At 39.0% G+C, this 25,865-nt stretch overlaps 1 protein-coding gene across 2 annotated transcripts in view; it reads left to right on the top strand.

The window, feature by feature from the left end:
- Positions 1 to 25,865, top strand: part of LOC149008600 (Transducin family protein / WD-40 repeat family protein) — a 57,805-nt gene continuing 31,940 nt past the window's right edge. Inside the window, exons 1-4 of one of the 2 annotated variants that reach the window (XM_089165325.1) lie at positions 1 to 207; positions 7,929 to 8,233; positions 8,363 to 8,483; positions 8,699 to 8,781. In XM_089165325.1, the coding sequence (XP_089021451.1) occupies positions 93 to 207; positions 7,929 to 8,233; positions 8,363 to 8,483; positions 8,699 to 8,781 (624 nt within the window). In that variant the 5' untranslated portion in view covers positions 1 to 92. Of the gene's footprint in view, positions 208 to 7,928; positions 8,243 to 8,362; positions 8,484 to 8,698; positions 8,782 to 25,865 lie in introns of both variants that reach the window. The other variant, XM_089165324.1, reaches the window with a different exon arrangement.

Below are 25,865 nucleotides of genomic sequence, written 5' to 3'. Positions count from 1 at the left end.
TTCAGTGACGCAGCAGCGCAGCGCTGTGGAACCCCTGAAGAAAGAAGGCTCACGTCTCACGCCCCACACAACAGTTGCGACCGCCAGCAGCAATGACGGAACAGAGCTCATGGTTTCTGCGAAGCGGTCAATACCTAGGAGAGATATCTGCTCTTTGTTTTCTCCCCCTTCCTTCCGACGTATCTTCCTTCCCTCTTCTCCTCGCTGGTATGTATTTCTTTTACCTATTTTGATAATATTTTCCTTGTTCATTCATTGTTGTTTTTATTACTTTAAGTCACTGGAGATGAAGAGATAGACAACTAAGTTATTATAGCTTGGGTTTTCATAAACGAACTAAGTTTGTATATACATGCCAGAGACGCCTCTAGTTGGAGACACCAGTCTGTTAGCGTTACTCTACCCACGCCCGGTTGTTTTGGTTATCTGTGACTTCTGAATTTGTTGTAAATTGCACCAACCTTCAAAAAAATTTACCCTTCCACCTGGTTTAGTGTTCAAGTTGTTTCCAACTTGTTAAAGCTTGGAGCTTTGTTCTCATAGACTGAAACCTTGGAACGTAAGGGATTCCATGAACTCTTAAGACTTGCAAATTATGGCTTGTTGGCGAGATTTGTATCGACTATATCAACAATTGAGCACCAAGAAGTTCACATCTCCTTACATTGTTTAAAGTTCTCTCTTTTTATCCTTCCGATGTATTTATACCTTTCGGTTGTTTGTGACGGATTAAGTGGCATCAGTCGCTACTAGAATCATTGTTACCTTTACTACTTCTTCTTCTTTTTTTTTTTGTGTGTGTGTGTTGTTGGGGGGGGGGTGTTCTAGAATAAAGAACTTGAGGTATTGAAGATCTTTCTTCAATGTGAAACATAATAAAATTGAAAGATTGATAATCTTTTATGTATGACCAATGGTTACGTGATGTGACGGAAATATTCATGCATGTAACGGGCATATTCATGCACTTACACTTATTGAAGGTGATGCAGGACTCCATGGCCTCCTAGGAAGAACCAAGAAAGGCCCCGGGATGCTGCATAGCACCCCGCAGTGCTGTCAGCAGCAGAAAGAATTTCGGCCAGCATAGGGGCGTTTTGGTCACTTTGGGTACTCCTAGTCCAATCCAATTTGTCCTAATTAGAACCAGGATTTTACTAGGATTCCTGGTCCTAATTTTATTTTGTCATTTGAGTTCATCCGTGTTAAGTTAAGTAAGAGTCCCATGTAAAGAGGGACTCGTTTAGCTGATGTCCAAAATTTACTAGGAGAGTAGTCCTACTCCTATTCTGTAATTTGAATCATTCCATTTTTTTTGGGGTCAAAGAGAATGAATCATTCCAGGTTGAAGATAAGTGAGAGTCCTTGGTCGAGTGGGAGTCATGAATTAGGTAGAAATCCTTCTTTTTTTTGGTTTCAAAGTCGAATCCGAGTCTAGGCTATGAATAAAGCTTTAAGCATGTAACCACTAGTTATTGATGAAAAAAATTATTGATAAGAGTTACGACTTACGATAGAGAATTAGAGTTTCAGCTAGGGATTCCTAGCACTTTCCAGTGCAGAGAAGCCTGCGGCACATTCCTGATTTTCTTCAGCAAAAGTTTTCATTCCCTATTGCTTAAAGCTCTAAGTACTTGTCCTACCCCTTCTCCCTCCTAAAGCCATTTCTCTTTTTTCTTTCCTTTAGCCTGCGGTACCTTCCCCTTTCTGCAGACCCTAAACCCTAGGAACTACCTTTCCCCTTCACCAAATCCCACTCCCTTTTGAAATCATTAACTCCTACCCTTCCCTTACCTTCGATCCCTATTAGATCCCCAGTCATTCCTCAAAAACCGTAGAAATCCAAAACCCTAGTTTCCCAAGACCCTAACTTGGGAATTTGAATCTGCCACTAAGAGAACCAGAATCAGATTTGAGTTTCAAGCATCCAATCCTAGACCCTTCTAGCCAAACCTGTATGTCCTCTTCTCCAGCCCTAAAAGCCCCTAAAACCCAACAGAACCCCAGTCTCTGGATTTAGAAGTCCAAAATACCCTAGCTGTGATATAAACCAAATCCAAGATCACATGAAGAAGGCTCAGGGAGGTTGCTAGTACCCAGTGGCCTTATTGACATCCTAGGAAAATTTTGCCAGCATAGGGGGCATTTTGGTCATTCAAGGTCCCTCTTGTCCAGCCCAACTTGATCTAAGAAGAACCAGATTTTATTAGGATTCTAGTCCTAATACTATTTTGATATTTGAGTTAGTCTTTGTTAAGTTATTAAAGAGTCCTAGTCTAGTTAGAGTCCTACTTAGATAGGGGTTCTTGTAATTGTAGTCCAAATTCTACCGGGAACCTATCCCTACTCTTGTGTTGCAATTTGAATCATCCTAGTGTGAGTTAAGTAAGAGTCCTTAATGGAGTAGGATTCCCAAGTAAAGTGGAAGTTCTTCTTTGTTTTGGTTTCTGAGTTAAGAGTCCTATCCTAAAAGGGATTCCTTAAATTAGTTGTCCTTATATGTTTGCACTTTTGTTTGGTTACGAGTCCTTGTTTGTTTTGCTTTCCAATTTGAGTCCAAGTAGAAGTCCTAGTTTGAATTGCTTTCTAATTTTGATTCCTAGTATGAATTCTTCATGTAAGGCTATAATTATAGTCCTTTACTTGTAAAGCAGACAGCTTGATGAATTATTGAATGAACTTTTTGAAGGAGAATTGATTGGAGTCATGGGTTTCCTAGGAGGAGGTGATGTGAAGAAGGGACCACCCCCTGGCCGAAACCCTGGTTTGGGCCCAAGTGGCACACCTAGGGCTGGCTGAACCCCTAAAAGGGGGATATTGGTCACTTTCGAGCCCTAATTAGCTACTGAAATTTTAGTTCAAAATTTTGGTTTTGATTTTCTGAGTCCAAGTCCGGTTTGAATTCTAATTTGAGTTAGTAGTTTGAGTCCTAATGTCTTAGGGAATATATTTTTCAAGAAGGTTTTGTTAGCTGTTCATTTTAAGTTAAGTCTTCTAATCGTGTGGCTGAGGTTAAATGTGAGGGAGATACTAAATTATAAAGGATTCTCAATTAGATTATAAGTCTGTTAGTGTAGGCTACAAGTAACCTATTCCTTTCATTATAAACTTCAAGTCTGGATTAATAGAATTATTGAAGTATTGCAGTCAAGAAGGTGCAGCAGGGTCCTTTTGAGAGGGGCCTTGCAGTTGTCAAGCTCTTGTATTTTCATCCAATTCTGCCCTGCAATTCCAGCAAGAAACCCAGCAACCTTTCTCCTCTAGATTCTGCATTTTTTAACAAGTACCAACATTCCCTGTCCCCGGCCCTTCCCCCTCATTCCCTAACTGTCACAGCTCCTCCCCACCCCCTCTTCTCTCTTAAGCACCTAGAAAACACCATCCCCTGCATCGCAGCCCCCTATCCCCTCTCCCACACCCGACAGCACCCTGGATCCCCTCCCCTACCCCCGGTGACACATCCCAGCTCCTCCCCATCCCTCCTCTACCCTTTGGCTCCTCCATGCCCTCTCTTCTCCCTATCAGCCCCCTCTCTCCCCCTTTTCTGACTTGCGGCAGTTCAGAAAAACGGAAAGGAAAGAAGACAAAATAAAAGGGAAAGAAAAGAAAAGAAAAGAAAAGAAAAGGAAAGAAAAAAGAGAGGAGAAAATTAAAGTACATTCAAGAAAGATTGGCCAAGATCAATTGGAGAAACCACCGAATTTTGATCCAACCCTTTTCCATAACCCTAAAATCTTCCCTAAACCTTACCAAAAACAAACCAAATTATCCTTCCCTTTCCTACCAACCCTAGTCTAGATTTGTCTTTCATCCCATGGGAATTTGGTAAAACTGTAACTTTTCCCTATCAACCCATAGGATCCCAATGTTATCTCGTTGGCCTTCCTTACAATACTATCACAAAACCAACCCATATCAATCCTAACTTGTCTCTAGGATCCTCCCACTATTCTTTAGAGATCCACAAACATCCCAAAGATTTTAGAATTATTTGCTGGAAGATTCAAGGCGTACCCTTAATGTTTGGGGAATTCATCCAAGAAACCCTAACCCTAAAATCAGGTTCACATAAGGAGGCATGTGGCCGTTGGTGTTCTTATTTTCTACAATTACTCAAGTTCTCTCACCCACAAGTACATACTCAAGCACCCCACCGCTCCCCCTACCATTCTTCTTCCTCTCCTCCCATCATGGCCCTCAGTCTCCCCCTCTCATAGCCTGCGGCAACCTCTCTTATCTCCCTTGACCCTGGTTTTCCCAGTTCCAATCCCCTACACAGTGCACCTTTCCCCTTCTCCCCCTTCTTCCTGGCAGCAACAGTAGCTTCCCTTGAAATCCTAAACCCTAGGTGACCTCTCCCCTCTTCCACAACCCAATTCCTTCAGGAAACCTCACGCCTCCTCTCCCTTGGTTTTCGATCCCAACCTTAGGCCTAACCATCCCCTTAAAGCCTAGAAAGTCTGAATCCTTCTTCTTCCGCTAACCATGATCCTGATATATCTTTTCAAGTTTCTTGAATTTTCCTGGAATTTCGGACTTCTCTCAAGACCTAAAATTCAAGGTCATATCTATAGAAATCTAACCATTAGATGTGTCCCAGACTTCAGGAACTTCATCCCCCCCAACCCTAGTGATCTTCTCTCTCAGTTTCTGTGCAATCAGACCACAAGAAACCCTAGTCTAAACCCTAATTCCTTTGCTGCTCTAAATTTCCAAAAACCCGAAAAACCCTAGCCTTCTTTCATCTAGATCTTTCAAACCCTTCACCTGAATCCAATTTCCTTTTAGGTTTATCTTCCCTTCCCTTTCCCTTGCACTCGATCCCAATTAGGAACCCTAGCTCTACCCATAGAAACCCTAATTATAAAAACCCTGATTTTCCTAAACCCTAGACGTGAAATTCTTATCTGAATTTCTAATTGCAGCAAGGTTTGGGTTTGAACCTGAACAAATCCAGCCATCCTAACCCTGGCTGAACCCTGTTCTTCCCTCTCCTAAGCCCTAAAACCATTCAATACCTGTACCATATACGCAGGTTTTTAAGGAACCCTAGTCATACTGCTGATTCAATTGAGTGATTCTGAAGACTGGCCCTCAATTTCGAGGCTACATCAGAAGGATTATCTGGCTTGGAAGTGACAAGATAGTCATAAGTTCCTCATAGTAACCTTTTAAGATTGATTACCTCGATGTGTCTGAAGCACATGGATTGAGAGTGAGAAATTTTGGTGTATGTCTTTATCATTTCATTATTGATTGGCCCCAGTGATTCCCTGAAATTATCATCCTAACTTTAACTCCCTATCTGCATGAAGAATAAATTGGATATGGTTTTGCATTGGCAAATGCCCCAAGTGTAGTGATATCAGTTATCATAGATTCTGTTCAGGTACAGAGAATTGATACAACAACAACAACAACAACAACAACAATAACAATAAGCCTTGTCCCAACTACATGGATTCTTGCCCTCCAATCAATTCTGTTCGAGGCCATGCTAGATACAAGGCCTAAGCTATACATATCATTTCTCACCACTTCTCCTAAGGTTATCTTAGGTCTACCCCTAGCTCTTCTAGTTCCTTCAATATGGATTATATCAATTCAAGTACAGAGAATTGATACAGGATCCAAAAAACTGATTGGATGGGCTACTGATTAAAAGCTCAACATTGTCTTAGCTGATAGACTCAATGTGATAAGTAAGACTGAACTTCCGAAAACAGCAGCTGTCAACATTGTACTTGGTTTTAACCATGGTTCAAGTCTCAAGTGTGATGAGCTGAAATTTTGGTTTCACAATAAACCAAGATGAAACAAAGGTTCGTTTTAAAAGTCCTAGATTTTGACAAGCTTCGACAATATTTTGAAAATTTTGATAGTTTTGACTTTTGAGCAATATTCAAAATTTTCGGTGATTTTGACAAATACATGCCAAGTTATGAACAATTTCAACCAATTTGGCAAGTTTCAACTTTCAACAGGTTTTGATTGTTTCAACCAGTCTGGACTAGCCCATCACATGTTGAGTTTTACCCTAAAATTCCATAGTTTTGAGTCTTTTGACACAGCTCGGCCATGTCTCGGTTTCTAGATGTTCGAAACTAGCCTTGAAACCAAGATTTTGATCCTGAACATTAACCATCCAATGGTACTGATCGAGTATTATATTCACCTGCAATAAGAGAAGATTCCAAAATATGCCTCTTGTGGATATTTGAAATGGCCCTCTTGCCTATGCAGTCACAAGTAAGTGCCTATCATGAATGCATATGGTTGGATCAATGCACTAGAATGAATTGGAAGAGAGAAGCTTGGATACTGTCAACTGCCCCTCCAATACTAGTGCAGCTCTTGACTGGGTGTCCAAGCAGGCAGCAACATAGTAGGATTCTCTAAACAGAACTAGATCTGATTATTTTCAAACAGCACTGTAGCCTTTATTTGGAGGGGTTAGGGTGATTCTTTTGAGTGGCAGTAGGGGTGGGATTCATGGATGAGATAAAGACTGATTTGAATTGCAACCTCAATGGGAGGCTTCTAAAAGTAGGAGCTTGTTGAGTGAAATTAGGGATCTTTGGTCAATGGTCTTTTAGGGTTCAGATGAAGCCTGTATATGCCAAACTTGAGGAATGTTGCCTGCCTGAGACCCCTTTTTTGAGCCTTGCTTGGCCAACAATGGATAGCCGCCCAGTACCTTCAATGTTCCCAGACCTGATTGATAATGGTGTCCAACTCAAGCCTTGTTATGACTCCCCGGAGAGGAAATGTTGCAGTTTCAACAGCTTATAATTCAATTAATTTTATTCAATTCAAATTCTCCCTTTATTCTTCCAAATGGAGATAGGCTAACAGCTATACAATGGAAAGTCCTTTTTGGACTGAAAATAGAAATAAAAGAATCCTAAAAGAAGATAATATACTACCTCATCCTAGTCACCCGCCCACCTTTTGTTGAGGGATTCTAAAGCAAGTAATAACTACCAGCTGACCTATTTTTTTTTTTCTTCCTCCAAGTCAACTACTCTTCTACCCTCACTTAAATTGGACGAATCAAGAGAATGAAATTTTTGTACTCAACTCATGAACCAATGTTTGAGCTTTGAGGTCCATTAAGTTGGCCAATTACAAGCGGAACCCAACCAATAAGTGCCCAACCCGTATACCTATCAACGTTAGGTTAATTTCTCAGAAGGAGCCTTCTTTGGTTCTAGATCTGCATCAAGTAGTATGAGCTAGGAGGGAGTGATGAACAAATAAATGGTTGTACCATGCTCTGCTTTCCCTACGAAGATTATTGGAGAAGGAGTCACCTTAAGGGTCATTCTCTGAGCCTTTTAGGTAGTTGGGGGCATTGGATGTAGTTGGAGGATGCCCAGCTATGCCTGCTTATGGGAGCATTCTCATATTTGCTGATCAACACCATAATGATTGTGACTATGTTAATCAGACTAACAAGTAGGCTGATAGTAAATTAAGTATTTTATCTACAAGATTACTTCACCTTCAATTATAGGGATCAAGGAAATAGAAGTTATAAGCTGCTCTTTGCATATTGGTAATGGATTAACAGGTCATTATGGTCTATCTGAAATCATATACAAATTAAACATGCCCTTTTCCTTAGTCTCAGAGCTCCATAAACTCTTCTATAGCAAATATTACCTACCTTTTTCTGAATATCAGTACAATGATGAAAAGAAGTTTAGACTTTACTTTGATTTCTATTGAGAAGTTGACAGATGTATGCATCAGGTTAACTAGCTTGGATTGAAAAGGAAAAAAATAAATATATATAGTTGTTGTGGACAGATGTATTCATCAGGTTAACTATCTTGGAATAAAAAGGAAAAACATATTTTTGTTGTAAGGCTAGCACGTCCTAACTTGCATCTAAAATTTCACCGTTTTACATGGTCTCCCTGTAGGGACTGGATCACAAGTACTGCTATATGATGTGGAAGAAGGAAAAATGTTGAAGTCGTTTCATGTATTCCAAGGTATCCGTGTGCATGGAATTTCCTGTAATATTCTCAAGTGCACAGGGTTTACTTTGCCTCTGAAACTAACGTTCAGAATCGCTGTTTTTGGGGAAAGGAGAGTTAAGTTATTTGACTTGCATTTGGAATTGGCTTTGGGATGTCAAAATTGTTTGGAGGTGTATGCAGAGTTAAATCTGATGCATTCACTGCCAAAATTTAGGCACTGGGTTTTGGATGTTTGCTTCTTCAAGGTACCAATTGTATGCTTTCTGATTGACTAATACCTTTTCTTGTTTCTAATATTTTTATAGCTGTGCACTTCAAAGTAAATCATTCTTTAACTAGTTTTACCGCCTGCTGTTGTGGTTTTTTGTTAGTAGGGGGATGACTCTTTTTTTGAACAAGAGGCCAGCAGCTATCTTGCTTTAGGACTTAGTGACAACTCCATCTGCGTATACAATAGTTCAATCCCAAATATGGTCCTCGAAGTAAGATGTCCTGGTTAGTTTTTATCAACTCTGAAATTTGAGGAGTATTTTGCTCATCTTGATTCCAATTATGATGCCTACCTTTTCTGCAAAATTGAAAAAGTATGCAGAAAGTGTGTAGATCTATCAGAAATGAATTAAAAAGAAAATGGAGGTTAGAAGTTAGAATTTATTTTGTTTTTGCCTTTCACATTTCACTTACACGTTTATGTAATTTTTTAATTGTAGAGAGGTGCCTTCTGTATTCAATGCGGTTATGGGGCAACAATCTAAAAACTTTGCATGTGGCATCTGGTACTATCTATAATGAGGTGGATTTTCTGTGCTGTTCTTAATTATTTAACTTTAATTTTGCTTTTGTGTTTCATCCACTTAATGTTCTTTGGGGTAATAGACATGTAAGTTCTAGGGCTTTTGGTGATGCCACTGAAGAATTGCTTAATAACTAAACAGCTGAGACTATACACGAACTAAAAGACAGACTTTCATTAGGTCAGCATGAAATGTTGGAAGAGGGACGTGCCTAAGGTGGCCTGCAAGCAAACTATGCATGCTAAAGAGGTCAAGAGATCAACTACTACCAAAAGAAAACCACCCCTATTAGAATATTGGAATTAGAGTAAAGGCTGCTACTTCTTTCATACCTTCTTGGCTTAGCCTTGCAACTGAACTGACTTAATGGGCATTGCCTCCTGCTGCTGGCAGAAGCTATCAAGCTAAGCGCTTGAAAACTGTGCTAAGAAAGTAAGGGCTTCTTTAGGGTGTTAGGTGGCCTCTCTGTGCAACATTCTACCAGTAGCATAAGAGAGGGTTATAGGACATTCTTCAGTCTTCCAGTTCTTACTGCAGCTTTTCCTTACCAGTGAAGTGGTACAACATCTGTATCTTATCAACTAGCCCGACAGGTCAATGCGGCAGGTCACCTTTCAATTTTGTAGATAGAAACAACTACTATATAGAGAAAGAGTGGGTGTGGGAGTGAGTCCTCACTGATCTGAGGGACTTTGATTGCCTAGCAGGCAGCTGAAGCTGAGGCTTATCATCAGATTTTACGAAAAACTAGTACAGTACCATGTGCAAATGCACATAGGTTTTGTATGTTTGTTTTCTGAGTATAGCTTAAATATTTTGGCAGAGAAAATATGGTTTTTTTTTCTTTTCCTTTTTCCCTTTTTAAAGACATTTGTTGCCTTGTTTTAGAAGTGCCAGTTGCACCAACAAGCCTAAATCAGTCGTTGCACTCTTTGACACCAATGAATTTTCGAAACCCCAACCTCAGAGGTCATCATGATGTCCATATCTTACAACCCAAATTCAAATTTTACTCAAGCTTGAGGATTTGAAAGCTATACAATCTTGCAAAATTTTTCTAGAACCAGTGTTATGGATAGTAGCTTGGAAGACCATGTCTTCCCTTGTGTCAAATTTCTTAAGAATTTTATTTGGAGAGATGAAAATATGACTGTCATTATGTGTCTTTTGAGATTTCTGAAGGGGTTTCCTAAGTTAATGGTCCATTCATTGAGATCTTGCACAAACAGGGCTTAGCTAATTCCATTATCTTAGAGCTAATATTACACTGACCCTTGTTGTTAACTTAGGAAACAAGCCGTCTTAAGGAGAACTTACTACTAACAAAAGTGAATGGGTTGGAGTCCTCAAGTTCCAAGCATTTGCTTGGATGAACAAACTTACCTGCATCGGAAGCGAAATGGAGATTTTCATGAGTTTCCGATGGTTGAGATGCTCCCTCCGTTCAATAAGTGTCCTGTTTATTTGGCTCACTATAAGAATATATTATCAGGTCCCATATGAACAAATCGGATGGGACAACTCTGAAAATGATTGAGAATTCAGTACTTCTACACCAAAGCTTGGAGATGAGTGAAGGGGGAATTCTGTCACATCTATTACAGCATTTTAGTGTTTTAGAGAAATATTTAACAGCAGATGTACCATTTTAATTGAGTGAATTAATGGAAGAGAAGGATTTGTAACCTTTGCCAGGTAAGAGGGGTTGAAACTGTCATTGTCCGACTAAGAGGGGATCTAAGTGTCATTAGATCAACCAAGAAGGAGTTAACTGCCATGTATCCAAATCTAAGTGAATTCCTTTTAGTGATAGTCAGCTTTTGATCTATCAAAGCTTAAAAAAAAAAAAAGAAAAAACTTTTGAGAGCTTTTTAATTCAAGAAACATTATAAAATGAGAAAAATTATATATACACTCCCGTGCTTGTAAAAAATAACATTTACACTCCCTAAAATCTGTTCTTCTATACAAACGTTCCTTTGTGCCAACAGCGTTAGCTTTAAATATCAAACAAATTTAATATATCGAGAACTTCTATCTCTCCATTGTACTTATTCTGTATTTATTATTACTATTTCGTATCCTTCTCCCCCTTTGTTTTTCCCTTTTTTGTCTGATAATGCCTTCTCCCCTCATATTTCAAAATGGCCAAGTTGTCTTCTTTATGTTTTTTTCCCACATGCATGCAACCTAGTTATCATTTTCCATGTTTTTAGATTTATTTTTCTATTTAATTTACATCTGAAAGTTATCAACAATCTCCACGTCTAAAAAGCCTGAAAGTTGGGTACCATTAGTTTGTGATTTTCATATTTCTGTTTTCTAAATTTACTTTACTTTGTTGTTTTCTTAACTTTGTTTTCATCCACTTGATTGTTAAATTCTTTAATTTGAATAGTTATAACCTATTCATACAAATTTAGATAATAATCCTCAATGTTTTTAAATTATTTTAAAAAATTGCCATTCTTTCCGCAATTTCTACCCTTGGAGTGCCGTAAGCAAATTTTCCCTGTCTCATCTAATTGCACTCTTCTCCCTCTCAATTCATAAATCATGGAAACTTTTCTTTTTTATATGTGTTTTTTACTTTCTTTATTGAGTCTGATAATGTTTTTTAGTTCCTTTTTTTTTTTCTTCTCTTCTTCTCTTTCATATCGTTATTCTCTTTTCTTGTGAGTTTGGGTCGTCTATCTGTCGAGTAAAGGTTTTTGGTCTCTTGTACACCTCTCCACTACAAATTAGGAGGGGCCTCTTTGGGGTCCCACCTTTGACTCTGTTTTTACCAACCTAATAAAAGTGATTACCTGTATTTCTTTTGTCTTTTCTAACATTATTGTTTCTTTTTTTATTTTTTAAAGTCCTTCCTTTTCTATTTGTTGCCTTGTTGGTAAGGATTCTTCTTATTTTATTTCCACCTCTCTGCTATCTCTATCTCTTGATAGTTGTTCTCTCCATAAGAATGTGAAATATCTGAGGAGTTTTTTAATGAAGACATGTAATTCCAATTTGATAATTTTTTTTAATTGTCTTTTTAATGTCATTCTTCTTCTTCTTTTTTTTTTTTTGGGGGGGGGGGGGGGTTTCTTTGATTTCATTCCATCTCTGTTTCATCAAACTGACGGTAGTCCTTTTCAAAAGTTAAGTGAAATATTGGGTAGTTTTTCAAAGATCACACAAATTTTGAATTTGATAACTTTTATTTTTTATTTTTTATTCTCTCTTTTTGTTTTGGTTTTTTAGACAGGATGGGTATTCCAAAAAGTTACGGTAGAGTTGCCAAAAGGTGCAAGACAATGGACCAGTTGAGTTTACTTTGCTTATTAGGATAGAGCATGCCATGGTTAGACGTGCAGAGGTGATTGCAGGGTTGAGATTCAAATGAACAAAAATCAATGATACAGAGAGATGATGTTGGCAATGACTTTAAATGGTTCACCATGAGAATTCGTTAAGACTAGATGGCTATGATGCAAACAAGAGTCGAAAACTGGAAAACAACTCTTTGTATTTTCTTCAACCATTTACAACATATATACTTTGAAGACAAAGATGAAGAAAGCCAAAACCTATTTTGACTAATTGGAGAAATCTAGAGGCTAACCCATCTAGCATCTTTTGAACTCTGCAAAAATCCACATTAGTCTAGCAATTCTCATCATACTCTTCAGTTTTCTGTCTCCAATGTCAACAGCCCTTATCGATGATGTATTGAGAAACCTACAAACAATTTTTGCTAGGACTGCAACAGGGCGGGGCTGGGCCAGGCTTTTGTAATCCCAAGCCTAGCCCTATATGTTCTAATTTGAGCCCATTCCCGCCCTGACCCTAGTTCAGGGCCAAGGTTATTGTCCCTAGCCCTAAGCCCTACAGGGCCAAGCCAAACCCATTCCTGCCCTGATTGGCTCTAATTGGGTCGAGTTGGGATGAGTTGGCCCTGATTGGCCTTGTCCCTGATTGGCTCTGTCCCTAGCCCTGACCTTGATTGTCCTTGGCCTTGGCCCTGATTGGCCCTATCTTGGCCCTGGCCTTGACCCTAACTCTAATTTGCCTTGGCCCTGATTGACCCTATCTTGGCCTTGGCCCTCATTGGCGTTGTCCCTAGCCTTAATTGGTCTATCCTTGGACCTAAAATATCAAATGTAAATTAAAAAAAAAAAAAAGTATCACAAGTAAACTAAAAATAAAATTCGTATAAATATAAAATGATTCAAGCTCCTACAAAATGATAAAATAGTCAATAATTTGATAGTATTGCTTTGAACATAAATAAATTTCACACTCCATTATTCTATATTAAGCTTTGAAAGCCTTCTATTGTTGTGGTGATGGAAACTGAAAACCTCTCCATTGATATCCTTATTCAACAAAAAAATCCATATTCAAAACCTTGTTAACAAGTAAATCAACGATAATTTAGTATTGGTATTTTTTTATAGTTAAAGAAAATGATATTTTAGTTACAAACACAACTATTTGTCTTAATAATTTTTTTTGAAATATCACATTGGAGGCAAAAGAAATATGTCAATATTCATGATGAAAAGTTGGGGTGTAGATTTGTTAGATATTAATTCTCTATAGACTAGTTTTTATTATTTATAATATATTATCTCGTCTTGGTCCAAAAAAAAAAGTCAATGTTTTTTGGAAACTAAAAATGACTTAGTTCGAAAAATAAAAATTACCTTAAAAATAATATAAAAAGTGAACTCATAGTCTAATATGGTCAAAATGACTGAAGGTCAAAATTGAGACTTATAGTTATATCAATGTTAATATAAAGATTAGGATAAAAATATAGTACATGATCATGGTCAAATTAACATTAAGACTAGAGCCAAATTTAGGGTCAGGATCAGGGCCAAAATAAGATGGATGCTTACTACATTGGTAACGAGGATATAATTTATTTTTATTAATTTTTTGCAAAACATGATCATGTTTTTAAAATTTAACACGTGTCAAGTATTCACCCATGTGGATTAGAATTAATTCCTCTCAATATGGGTGGAGGGTTCAGACTCAAATCAAGGCCAAGATTAGGGCCAAAATCCTGGGCCAATATCAGGGTCAAGATCAGGGCTAAAATCAGGGCCAATATCAGGGCCAAAATCAGGGATGGGCTGGGCGGGTCAGAAAGTAATCCCAGGCCTGCCCTTGACCCTAGTTCAGGGCCAGAATATTTTGGCCCTAACCGGCCCTTGGGGCCAAAATCTATAGCCCAAGCCCTATTTGGGCTCAGGGCGGGCTTAGGGCGGGTCAGGGCCGCCAGGGCCAAACTTGCACCCCTAAATTTTGCCTTGATGCATGATCTCATAATGTTCTCTACTCCATTGACCACTACCTTTATGATTTCATTCTGCCACAAAAATATGTAAGCAATATAAACATAAAAGTTTTAATTTATAAAGAACATATTTGTTAAAAAAATAATTAATTAAATGGATAGTCATTTTAATTTAGCACAATATAACCGAATAGTGGATAAAAATCCCATTATTACACAAAAGGAGCATTTTCAATCTCAACTCGGGATCCTTAGAAAATTCATTGGTGAGGCAACATGGAAGACTCCAATGCATCCATCAAGGACCTCATCGAAGGTTCGTGCATCATTCAAATTAGCCTTTTGCAAGGTTGTGTGCCTCCATTGGGCAACCCTACTTTCTCCACGTTTCCTGAGGGGATCAAACCAATCACAGAACTCAGAAATAATTTTAATGAGGTCATCATAACTTGAAATAAGGACACAGAGAAATCTCTTCAAGGATGAAGAAGCATAATTACTAGGATCTTAAATGGTTGCTCTCACAGAATAACCTCTTAACAAGCCAACAACCGATGTATCCAGTGTCCCCCCTGTGACACAAAGTGTAGAACTTGCAGCTCCTTCCGTGGCTGTTAACCTCTGTTGTTGAGATTAAGAGTTGAATATAATCCTCTCAAATTCTTATTTTGTACTTTTGAGATATTTGGCTACAAACCTGTGAGACAGCAAGGTGCAAACGAACTGTTTCCATAATTGCTGCATGCAAGTAGGACATCTTCCTAGTTTTAATTTTAATTCAAATCCAAACCCATTTGATCTAACTTCTTGAACTCATCATTTTCAACCATGCATCTCATTCCTAACACTAACTTTTCTTCAAACATCTTTATCTCCAGAGTCTTCTATTTCACTTTAACAATGTTGCATTCCTAATGATTCTATCCTGGGGTTGCATTATCCTACAACCCACAAGGATTAGGTTTTCTTGTAACCTCACATATTATTTTAACAGTACAATAGGAAACTCTAAAAATTATAAGTGGAAAGTAAACGTCAGTGGAAGAAATGAACCAGTGAAAAACTACACGAATTTTACTAAATCACTTTGTTCAGGCTCCCGCCAGAGATGCCTCCAGATATCCAGGTTCTTCGCTTCTTTTTTTTAAATTTTTTTTTGGGGGTAAAAGATATCCAGGTTCTTCTCAAAGGGTGTAAGGACAAGTTTCTCATTCTCCTCAACTCTGAAGAAACTAAACTGACTTAGAATAGAATACACAGCTAACTCTACATGCAGATGCAGATAAGTCCACCATGGGCATAAAATGAGCTAGAAGCTGTTCAATGACAAAATCACGAGAAGGAAAAAAGGCCAACGATAGTGTGTGTGTTGGAAGGGGGGGGGTGAAGGAGAGAAGAGAAGGGGGTATGAACAAAGATAAACTGAAGCTGATTTTCTCAATGCAAAATAGAAACTCTATTGTGCAAGGTTTCTAAAATAGAAACTAACAGAAATCGAATCACTACATTTCCTTTCTCAAAATAACCAAATACGGGAAACATATTAAAAAAATAATTGAAATTCATTAGAAGTATAAAGATAAAGTAGAGGAGGATAGCCGAACAACAAATTGGCTAATCTTAATATCTCTGTCAGTTCTTGCTCTATATAATCTTTTAAGATCCTCATTGCTGAAATTATTATATCCATTTCATCAAGAATCCAGTGTGAAATTATATATCCATTTATCCATTAGAAAGATTCCCCCCTCCTCTCTTTCTCACTGTTCAGTAAGCTCAATCAAAACCAGAAACTTGACAAATCGTCGAAGAAGAAAATGTCACAAGGTGTTAATTGTCAATACGAATTTAAATACTCAATTTGCAGAAAATAGTAATTCTAAGATAGATTCACATAAACCTATTAATAGAACAAATAAGATTTCATAGAAATAAGCGATGTACTTTACTTTCACAACACGGACATACCTGGAGAGTCAGCACACTGGTCTGATTCATAACCTAGAAATTTGTCAAATTCATGCAAGTGCAGCATTGAAGAGAAGATACCAAATGATCTTAAAATCATCCCTTGCAAGTGCTAGCGTGATCCCTACCATATTTTCCTCCATCAAAAGTGTTGCAGGATGAAGGAACACAACATCAATTGGAGCCATGTATGAAAGAAGGTTCATGGAATTCAACTTTTCCCTGTAAACATAGACAGAAAATCTTCAGTATCTTTACAGTTTCGTCATAACTATGAATATAATCCAAGGACTTGCTCAAGAATCTGGACAGAGAAATAATTTGACATTCCTCACCCTTCAGAAGACAGCAAAATCCCTTGAAGTACTGACTTGAGCGCCCTTGCAGCATTAAAAACCCAAGTAGATGGAAACTTGGTTCACCCTGACAGAATATAAGGAAAACAAATACAGATAAATATAAATAACTCCCAGGCTCCAATGTTCATTTAGAGATGAATTTATGGTAAACTTTCCCTTTTGTGGACATTCACAAGTACAGACAAGACTACTGACCATTTAACCATCCAGAATCGGCTGAAAGGCAGTAATTACTAGAAAGCTTTCTCATATATTGAGGAATAAAGTTTGCTAACAAACTCAGTACCAGAATCTTCATCGTCTTTGTTTAAACTTTAATGGGTATACATGTATCATCCCAAACTCAGGACTTCAGAAGTTTATGATCCGAGCATTATCAATCAAAGCATGAGTCTCCACAAAACCAACAGTTTAAAATCAGGATCTGCTCAGCCAACACCGTAAAAAGTTTTAGGGGGAAAACTAACATTAAACATTCTTCAAAATAAGATATCATTTTGATTTTTTAGTGACATTAGTTAATGCCACCTGCCCCCTCTTCTTCCGCCTGTAATTTTGGTGGCTAATCTGATATCTGAAGTACTTACCAACATAATTAAATTATGAAACAATGTTTCAGGTCTCCACTTCAAAAGTAGGCTGATGTAGTTAAAAGATTACTAAATCAATAAAATTAATATTAAGCACTTGGGGGTTTTAGGGAAGCAAAACTCAATCAATAACTCACCCCACTGGCAATGATGGCCCTTGTGATGACAGGAATGAGGGTAACATAAAGCAGCCAAGCTTCCCTCTTCACCATTATGATATAGGCGAACACTGCGATGAAGAATGGGGTAGTGGCACCAACTGCCTGGTTGAATAGAAAAAATGATTTGAACTTACACGTTGACGAGGAGGTTAGGGATGGGGTTCTCGACGAGAAGAGGGCGCTCTGCTTCTTCAGCATGGTTGATGACAGTGTCTTTGTCATTTACATCCATTACAGACTCAAGAACTTGCTTCTGCTGATTCCTGTATGTTGGTGCAACCTAGAGGGGGGTTGATTAGGTTGTACCTCGTGGATTATACCAAATTCTCGGTTTGATTGCAATTTCAAGGTAAATTGATATTTAAATGAAATTCAATAAGACAAGCAATCACAACACAAGAATTTATAGTGGTTCGACTTTACAAGTCTACGTCCACTCCTTTCTTAGCCTCAAATGAGTATTCCACTAATGAATCTCTTTCAATACGATGGGTAGAGAGTCAAACCCTTACAATCTTTGTTACGGGGCAAGAGCACCCTTTACAATTTTTGTTCACGGGCAAAAGCACCCAAGGAATCTTTGTTCACGGGCAATAGCACCCAACCAACAAATTCTAATCAACCTAGACTAGAATTCAACAACCAATTCAAATACAAGAAGTGTTAGATATTATCTAACAAGGAGAGTGACACTTTACCCCTTGTGTGTGTGTGATGCAATGAATAAATGGTTCAAGAACAACAATGCATCAATAAAGACTCCAATGACCTTCAATAACTCCAAGCTTGGCTTCAATGAACTTGCTTATCAACTTTGGAATATCCCTCAAAGTTGAATGGAGTTGGGGATATAGTAATGGTGCTAAAACACCAAATGTTGGCTCTTTTACTTGTGAGTGAGTATATGCTTGATGGGGGGAGAGGAATGATTCTCAAATGGGGGTGATTGGGCTTTTGTAGACCTCAACTTAATGCCCTCCCCATTTCCCCAACGGATATAAAATTTCAGCGAAATCTTACTCTAGACGGTCATCCGTCTGCCCAGACGGTCAGCCGTCTAAAAAACTAGCCGATGAAGAATAACCGTTAAAAAATAGCCGTTTAAAAATAGCCGTTACACTTAAGTTAGGGCCAGACGGTCGTCCGTCTGGCTTAACTAGCCCAGACGAAAATTACGTCTGGCTTTCTGTATCTGAAAAAATCAGAAACACAAATCAGACGGTCAGCCGTCTGCTCAGACGGTCGACCGTCTGAGCTCTGTTCTGTTGAACAAGTTTGGGGCTGGGACATGGCTTGGGTTTTTGGACTTTTTGGTCAACCCTAAGCATTGTACACCTCACTAACATGTCCTAGGTCACTCTAGTAGCATGAATTACATATGATGGATGCATTTACATATATGTGTATGCGAGAGTGTCCTAAGCCCTAATTCAGCCTAAGTCTTGATCTTCGACTTGATCTTTGACTTGATCTTCGGCTTGATACTCATCTTGACTTTGGTTCTTTGTTTAAGATGGTTTGAGTTGGTCTTGAGCATGACTTTCCGGTAATTCTTTGATCCGGCCATTTTGCATCGAGATTCACTGTAGTGGTGAGCTAGACAAAAACACATCTACATTGAATCATTAGTAGAGTGTTTGTCATCATCAAAACTGATTGGAGGCCGATGTGGCTAATGCTGACATGACATTTCCCAACAATCTCCCCCTTTTTGATGATGACAAACATGCAAGTGATGAAATGATAGAAAATTGTAAACATTACCATTTACGCACTTGGATGATCATATAGCCATGAAGTATGCTTATTACCCCTATTAAGCATCATATAAAACATCATATATGGTTCCAACTTTCATGCTATTGAGATCTACAGTCTAACTGACTCTTATTATTTTCTCTCCCTTTGTCATAAACAAAAAGGAGGAAAAGCATAACATGCTACCCCTACATATAAAGCTCCCCCTAAATATGAGCTTCCCTTTGTATCAAGAACAAAAGAATAGTAGATAAGATAGAAGCATAAACCTGTATTTCATCATATGTCATTTATATCAATTAGAGTCAAAAGTCAGATGTAAAGACAGGTGTTAACAAAAAGAAATGCAACAGCAGAATATCATAGCCACAAAAGAGCTGTTCAACTGTAAAGAACAAAAAATATCATAGCCAAACATAAAACAAGCAACTGAAGCTGGTCATCCTCTTCGCTGCCTTCTTCGTCAGCTCCACTTCCACCTTCTTCATCTCCACTGCCATCTTCACTGCCACTGATGCTGGCCTCAACATCTTCCTCATTTCCTTCCTCATCCTCATCTTCTTTGGCATCCCCTTCCGCGTCTTCAACTTCGGGAGCCGGTATAGGAGGAAGCTTGAGATGAGTCATCATATGTTGCATCATGATGGTTTGATGAGGTAGCATCCCTTCAACAGTGTCCATGCGATGTCCCATTGAGTCAAAACAAGCATCGAAGTGCTGTTGCATGTTGGTGAGGTGAGAATCAAGAGCCTGAAATCGCGAGGCAGTAGAAGAGGAGTAGGAAGATGGCTGTTGTGGCCCAGCTGATGTGCCTTCTACATCCATGGGCTGAGATGCACTCTTTTGGCGAGCTTGGGCTGCTGTTTGCTTTCGGGAGGCAACAATCCCTTTGTTGTCCAACTTAGGAGGTGGTTTCCTAGTTTCCTCTTTTTCCAGACTGACATTAAAGTGCTTGAAGACTTTGGCGAGGAGACTGCCATAGAGATGACACTTGTTCCCGGTCACAGCGGACTGAATCATATATGAGAGGATGACATATGGAAGACAGAGGGGTCGATGATGAAGAATGCAGTAGGTGACATAGGTTTGAAAGGATGTAATGTAAAACCTATGCCTCTTTTTAGGAACTAGGTTCCTTTGTGTGATTTTGCTGACGGCTTTTGCTTGTTCAGTGAACATTGTCTCTTTAATGTCCCTGTAGTAGCGGAGAGGTGTTCCAGGTGGGAGGAGACTTTGATACACGTCATCTATATGGACATCCTCAGGTGGGGTGTCCTTGTAAGTCCAGAAACAGAGTTCCCCCTCAGTAGAGATTTGACACAGGGTGTAGAAGGAGGGGATGGAGAGAGTAATGTCTACCCCTTTGACATAGGAAGTAACCGTTAGATTTTCACCTTGTCCCTCATACCTAAGATTAGCATAAAAGTAATGCTGACCAGTCTGGGATAGGTTACCTCAATGGCACGAAGCATGGATTCCCAACCCATAGCTTCGAATATCTCCTTAATGGGAAATGGAGAGAAGTCATCAAGGTCAACATTTGTACCTTGCTCAATGCTTCGGACTTCAAACTTGTAAAAGTTCTTTTTGGCTCTCACATCCCTAAACCACTTGTCTAGTATAGAGCTATTCTCTGAAGGTTGGTTTCGGGAAGGGCGAGGAGGAGGGGGGTTTCTAGATGCGGAGGCTCCACCTAGAACTGACGGATGCTTGAGGTGAGGCATGATGAGATGTCAATCAAAGAGATACCAATAGTATAAGCAAATACATTTTTCCCATGATTTCAGCCAAACCAACTGAATTTTAAACTCAGTCCTTAGTACATGAGTTTATCATGCATTTTTTTATAGAAATTTAGGGCAATTCTGTAAAAATGTATTTGCTTGTACTATTATTATCTCTTTGATTGATAGCTCATCATGCCTCGCCTCAAGCATCCGTTAGTTCTAGGTGGAGCCTCCGCATCTAGAAACCCCCCTCCTCCTTGCCCTTCCTGAAACCAACCTTCAGAGAGTAGCTCTAGACTAGACAAGTGGTTTAGGGATGCGAGAGCCAAAAAGAACTTTTACAAGTTTCAAGGCCGAAGCATTGAGCAAGGTACAAATGTTGACCTTGATGACTTCTCTCCATTTCCCATTAAGGAGATATTCGAAGCTATGGGCTGGGAATCCATGCTTCGTGCCACTATGGTAACCTATCCCAGACTGGTCAGTCACTTTTATGCTAATCTTAGGTATGAGGGACAAGGTGAAAATCTGACGGTTACTTCCTATGTCAAAGGGGTAGACATTACTCTCTCCATCCCCTCCTTCTACACCCTGTGTCAAATCTCTACTGAGGGGGAACTCTGTTTCTGGACTTACAAGGACACCCCACCTGAGGATGTCCATATAGATGATGTGTATCAAAGTCTCCTCCCACCTAGAACACCTCTCCGCTACTACATGGACATTAAAGAGACAATGTTTACTGAACAAGCAAAAGCCGTCAGCAAAATCACACAAAGGAACCTAGTTCCTAAAAAGGGGCATAGGTTTAACATTACATCTTTTCAGACCTATGTCACCTACTGCATTCTTCATCATCGACCCCTCTGTCTTCCTTATGTCATCCTCTCATATATGATTCAGTCTGCTGTGACCGGGAACAAGTGTCATCTCTATGGCAGTCTTCTCACCAAAGTCTTCAAGCACTTTAATGTCAGTCTGGAAAAAGAGGAAATTAGGAAACCACCTCCTAAGTTGGACAACAAAGGGATTGTTCCCTCCCGAAAGTGAACAGCAGCCCAAGCTCGCCAAAAGAGTGCATCTCAGCCCATGGATGTAGAAGGCACATCAGCTGGGCCACAACAGCTATCTTCCTACTCCTCTTCTACTGCCTCGCGATTTCAGGCTCTTGATTCTCGCCTAACCAACATGCAACAACACTTCGATGCTCGTTTTGACTCAATGGGACATCGCATGGACACTGTTGAAGGGATGCTAGCTCATCAAACCATCATGATGCAACATATGATGACTCATCTCAAGCTTCCTCCTATGCCGGCTCCCGAAGTTGAAGACGTGGAAGGGGATGCCGAAGAAGATGAGGATGAGGAAAGAAATGAGGAAGATGTTGAGGCTAGCGTCAGTGGCAGTGAAGATGGCAGTGGAGATGAAGAAGGTGGAAGTGGAGCTGACGAAGAAGGCAGCGAAGAGGATGACTAGCTTCAGTTGCTTGTTTTATGTTTGGCTATGATATTTTTTGTTCTTTACAGTTGAACAGCTCTTTTGTGGCTATGATATTCTGCTATTGCATTTCTTTTTGTTAACACTTGTCTTTACATCTGACTTTTGACTCTAATTGATGTAAATGACATATGATGAAATACAGGTTTATGCTTCTATCTTATCTACTGTTCTTTTGTTCTTGATATAAAGGGAAGCTCATATTTAGGGGGAGCATGTCATGCTTTTCCTCCTTTTTGTTTATGACAAAGGGGGAGAAAATAATAAGAGTCAGACTGTAGATCTCAATAGCATGAAAGTTGGAACCATATATGGTGTTTTATATGATGCTTAATAGGGGTAATAAGCATACTTCATGGCTATATGATCATCCAAGTGCGTAAATGGTAATGTTTACAGTTTTCTATCATTTCATCACTTGCATGTTTGTCATCATCAAAAAGGGGGAGATTGTTGGGAAATGTCATGTCAGCATTTGCCACATCGGCCTCCAATCAGTTTTGATGATGACAAACACTCTACTAATGATTCATTGTAGATGTGTTTTTGTCTAGCTCACCACTACAGTGAATCTCGATGCAAAATGGCCGGATCAAAGAATTACCGGAAAGTCACGCTCAAGACCAACTCAAACCATCTTAAACAAAGAACCAAAGTCAAGATGAGTATCAAGCCGAAGATCAAGTCAAAGATCAAGTCGAAGATCAAGACTTAGGCTGAATTAGGGCTTAGGACACTCTTGTATACACGTATATGTAAATGCATCCATCATATGTAATTCATGCTACTAGAGTGACCTAGGACATGTTAGTGAGGTGTACAATGCTTAGGGTTGACCAAAAAGTCCAAAAACCCAAGCCATGTCCCAGCCCCAAACTTGTTCAACAGAACAGAGCTCAGACGGTCGACCGTCTGAGCAGACGGCTGACCGTCTAATTCTGATTTTTTCAGAAATAGAAAGCCAGACGGAATTCCGTCTGGGAAAGTCAAGCCAGACGGACGACCGACTGGGCAGACGGCTGACCGTCTGGCCCTAACTTAAGTGTAACGGCTATTTTTAAACGGCTATTTTTTAACGGTTATTCTTCAACAGCTAGTTTTTTAGACGGCTGACCGTCTGGGCAGACGGATGACCGTCTGGAGTAAGATTTCGCTGAAATTTTATATCCGTTGGGGAAATGGGGAGGGCATTGAGTTGAGGTCTATAAAAGCCCAATCACCCCCATTTGAGAATCATTCCTCTCCCCCATTAAGCATATACTCACTCACAAGTGAAAGAGCCAATATTTGGTGTTTTAGCACCATTACTATATCCCCAACTCCATTCAACTTTGAGGGATATTCCAAAGTTGATAATCAAGTTCATTGAAGCCAAGCTTGGAGGTATTGAAGGTCATTGGAGTCTTTATTGATGCATTGCTGTTAATGAACCATTTATTCATTGCATCACACACACACAAGGGGTAAAGTGTCACTCTCCTTGTTAGGTAATATCTAACACTTCTTGTATTTGAATTGGTTGTTGAATTCTAGTCTAGGTTGATTAGAATTTGTTGTTTGGGTGCTCTTGCCTGTGAACAAAGACTACTTGGGTGCTCTTGCCCGTGAACAAAGATTGTAAAGGGTGCTCTTGCCCCGTAACAAAGATTGTAAGGGTTTGACTCTCTATCCATCGTATTGAAAGAGATTCATTAGTGGAATACTCTCTTGAGGCTAAGAGAGGAGTGGTCGTAGACTTGTAAAGTCGAACCACTATAAATTCTTGTGTTGTGATTGCTTGTTTTATTGAATTTCATTTAAATTATCAATTTACTTTGAAATTGCAATCAAACCGAGAATTTGGTATAATCCACGAGGTACAACCTAATCACCCCCCCTCTAGGTTGCACGAACAAGCTGGTAGGTTCGGTAAATGGGCCTCTTTATTACCTGGATCGACTGTAGTGCCCCAGCACAATCAATACGCTGACTTGTGACCCTTACGCAATGGTCACTTCACTCACAGGAATAAACTGTTAGAAATCTTCTGTTGCATTAGGTTCATCTTTGTCCGGTCTATTTTGTGAATCCATCTCTGCCTAATTTTTTTCACTTAGGAATGGAAGTGTGTGATTCCAGTTGCTTCATCTTCTAATTCCACAAAGGAGAGGGCTGACCATCATCCTTTCAGGCTAGACACTCATTCCACACAACTGAAAGTTGTGTGAAGTAGAGTTAGCGAATGAACCCTGCAACTAATCCATACTAGGATGATTGTGAGGTATTCTTGTGCAAGCATGTATTCCTTGCCTTTGGCTACCTTCGGGACGCTACCTCAGTTTTCTATTTGCAAACTTCGGGACGTTACCTCACATTGGCTGACAACAACCTTCTTAATCAACAAGGTTGCTTTGAATGCTGATGTGGATGGTGCACAAGAGGGGAAGGAAGCGTGAAGACTGAGGAGCCCCTAACTAAGCTATAGCAATAGGAGTTATTCCTGCGAAAGATAGACTACAATCTTCTTAGGGATGATGCATTATCAGGTTTGGATATGGTTGATCATATATTAAGTTTCCCATTCCTTGGAGCTAAAATCTTAAACGGTGACTTCGCCATTTTAGGTTAGATACGCTGGTCATTAGAATCAATGTCTTTTTTAGGGCACTTCAAAGGTTCATTTGACTCATGCGAAGGCAAGTTGAAGGAGGAGGTTGCCGCCCATCAGGAAAGGAGATTCTAGGATTTGGATCCATGATGACTCCATTAAGTTTGGACTTCGAGGCTCCTCCTAAGAAGCAAGGGAAAATTTTCGGTCGAAACGAAGATTTCAACCCAAGAAAAAGGCCGAAATTTTTAGGTTTCGACCTAAATTTTGGACGAAACATTTGATTCTTTTTTATGAAATTTTGACCCTAGGTTTTGGGCCTTATATGACGTCCATTTCATTTGATTTATTGCCTCTTACCTATTTTAAGCCTAATAAACACAATGAAACTAGTATTTTGCCCAAAAAAAAAAAAAAACCATTGAAAATTTATCATTCAAGTATTCTAACAAATGACTGGTTTTGACAAGTACAAATTGTATTGCATACAGGTATAGAATCATCAGCATACATGAATTGTTTAGTAGAATGGTAACATATACAACAAGTCAACACAATAAAATGACCAACTAGATCAAGTGATGGTGTCTCACATATATTAAGTTGAAGCCTATATATCATATATACATAAAATAAAAATGCATAATTTTAGAAAATAATTATTAAAATCAGAAAATGAAAAAATGGTAGGAAATAAAATAAAAAAAAAGTTTAACAAAACACAATCATAGATCATAGTCCTAGGCTAAACATATATTAATTTCAAGGCAATACAAGATCATTTAAGGCATGAACAAAACAAAAATAAAAAAAAAGGGGAAGTTTGGAACTGTTGGGTATGGTTCATGCTTCACATTCTATTGCTGCCGGAGTTTCCTTTGTAGCTGTTATGGCTTAGGAGGTGTTTGGAGGCAAAAGATGAGCAAAAGAGGTGCTTCAAGGCAAAGGAGTTGTGTAAGTTAGGTGAAAAGGGGATAAAAATCAACAAAAACTGAAGAAAAACAACTTGGAATGTTGAAATGGTTGAAATTTGAGTCGAGATGGTCGAAACCTCCAAAATGGTTGAAATCTCCGAAATTTTGGTCGAAATCTGTAACTTTTCCGAAATAATTGGAATTTCATTTCGTTTTTGAAAAATGCAGA

This window comes from Hakea prostrata, chromosome 8, assembly GCF_041222555.1.
Source record: "Hakea prostrata isolate BN-2017 chromosome 8, UWA_Hpros_2, whole genome shotgun sequence".
Lineage (NCBI taxonomy): Eukaryota > Viridiplantae > Streptophyta > Magnoliopsida > Proteales > Proteaceae > Hakea > Hakea prostrata.
The sequence above is the reverse complement of the archived record's forward strand: the minus strand, read 5'-3'. Positions and strand labels throughout refer to the sequence as shown.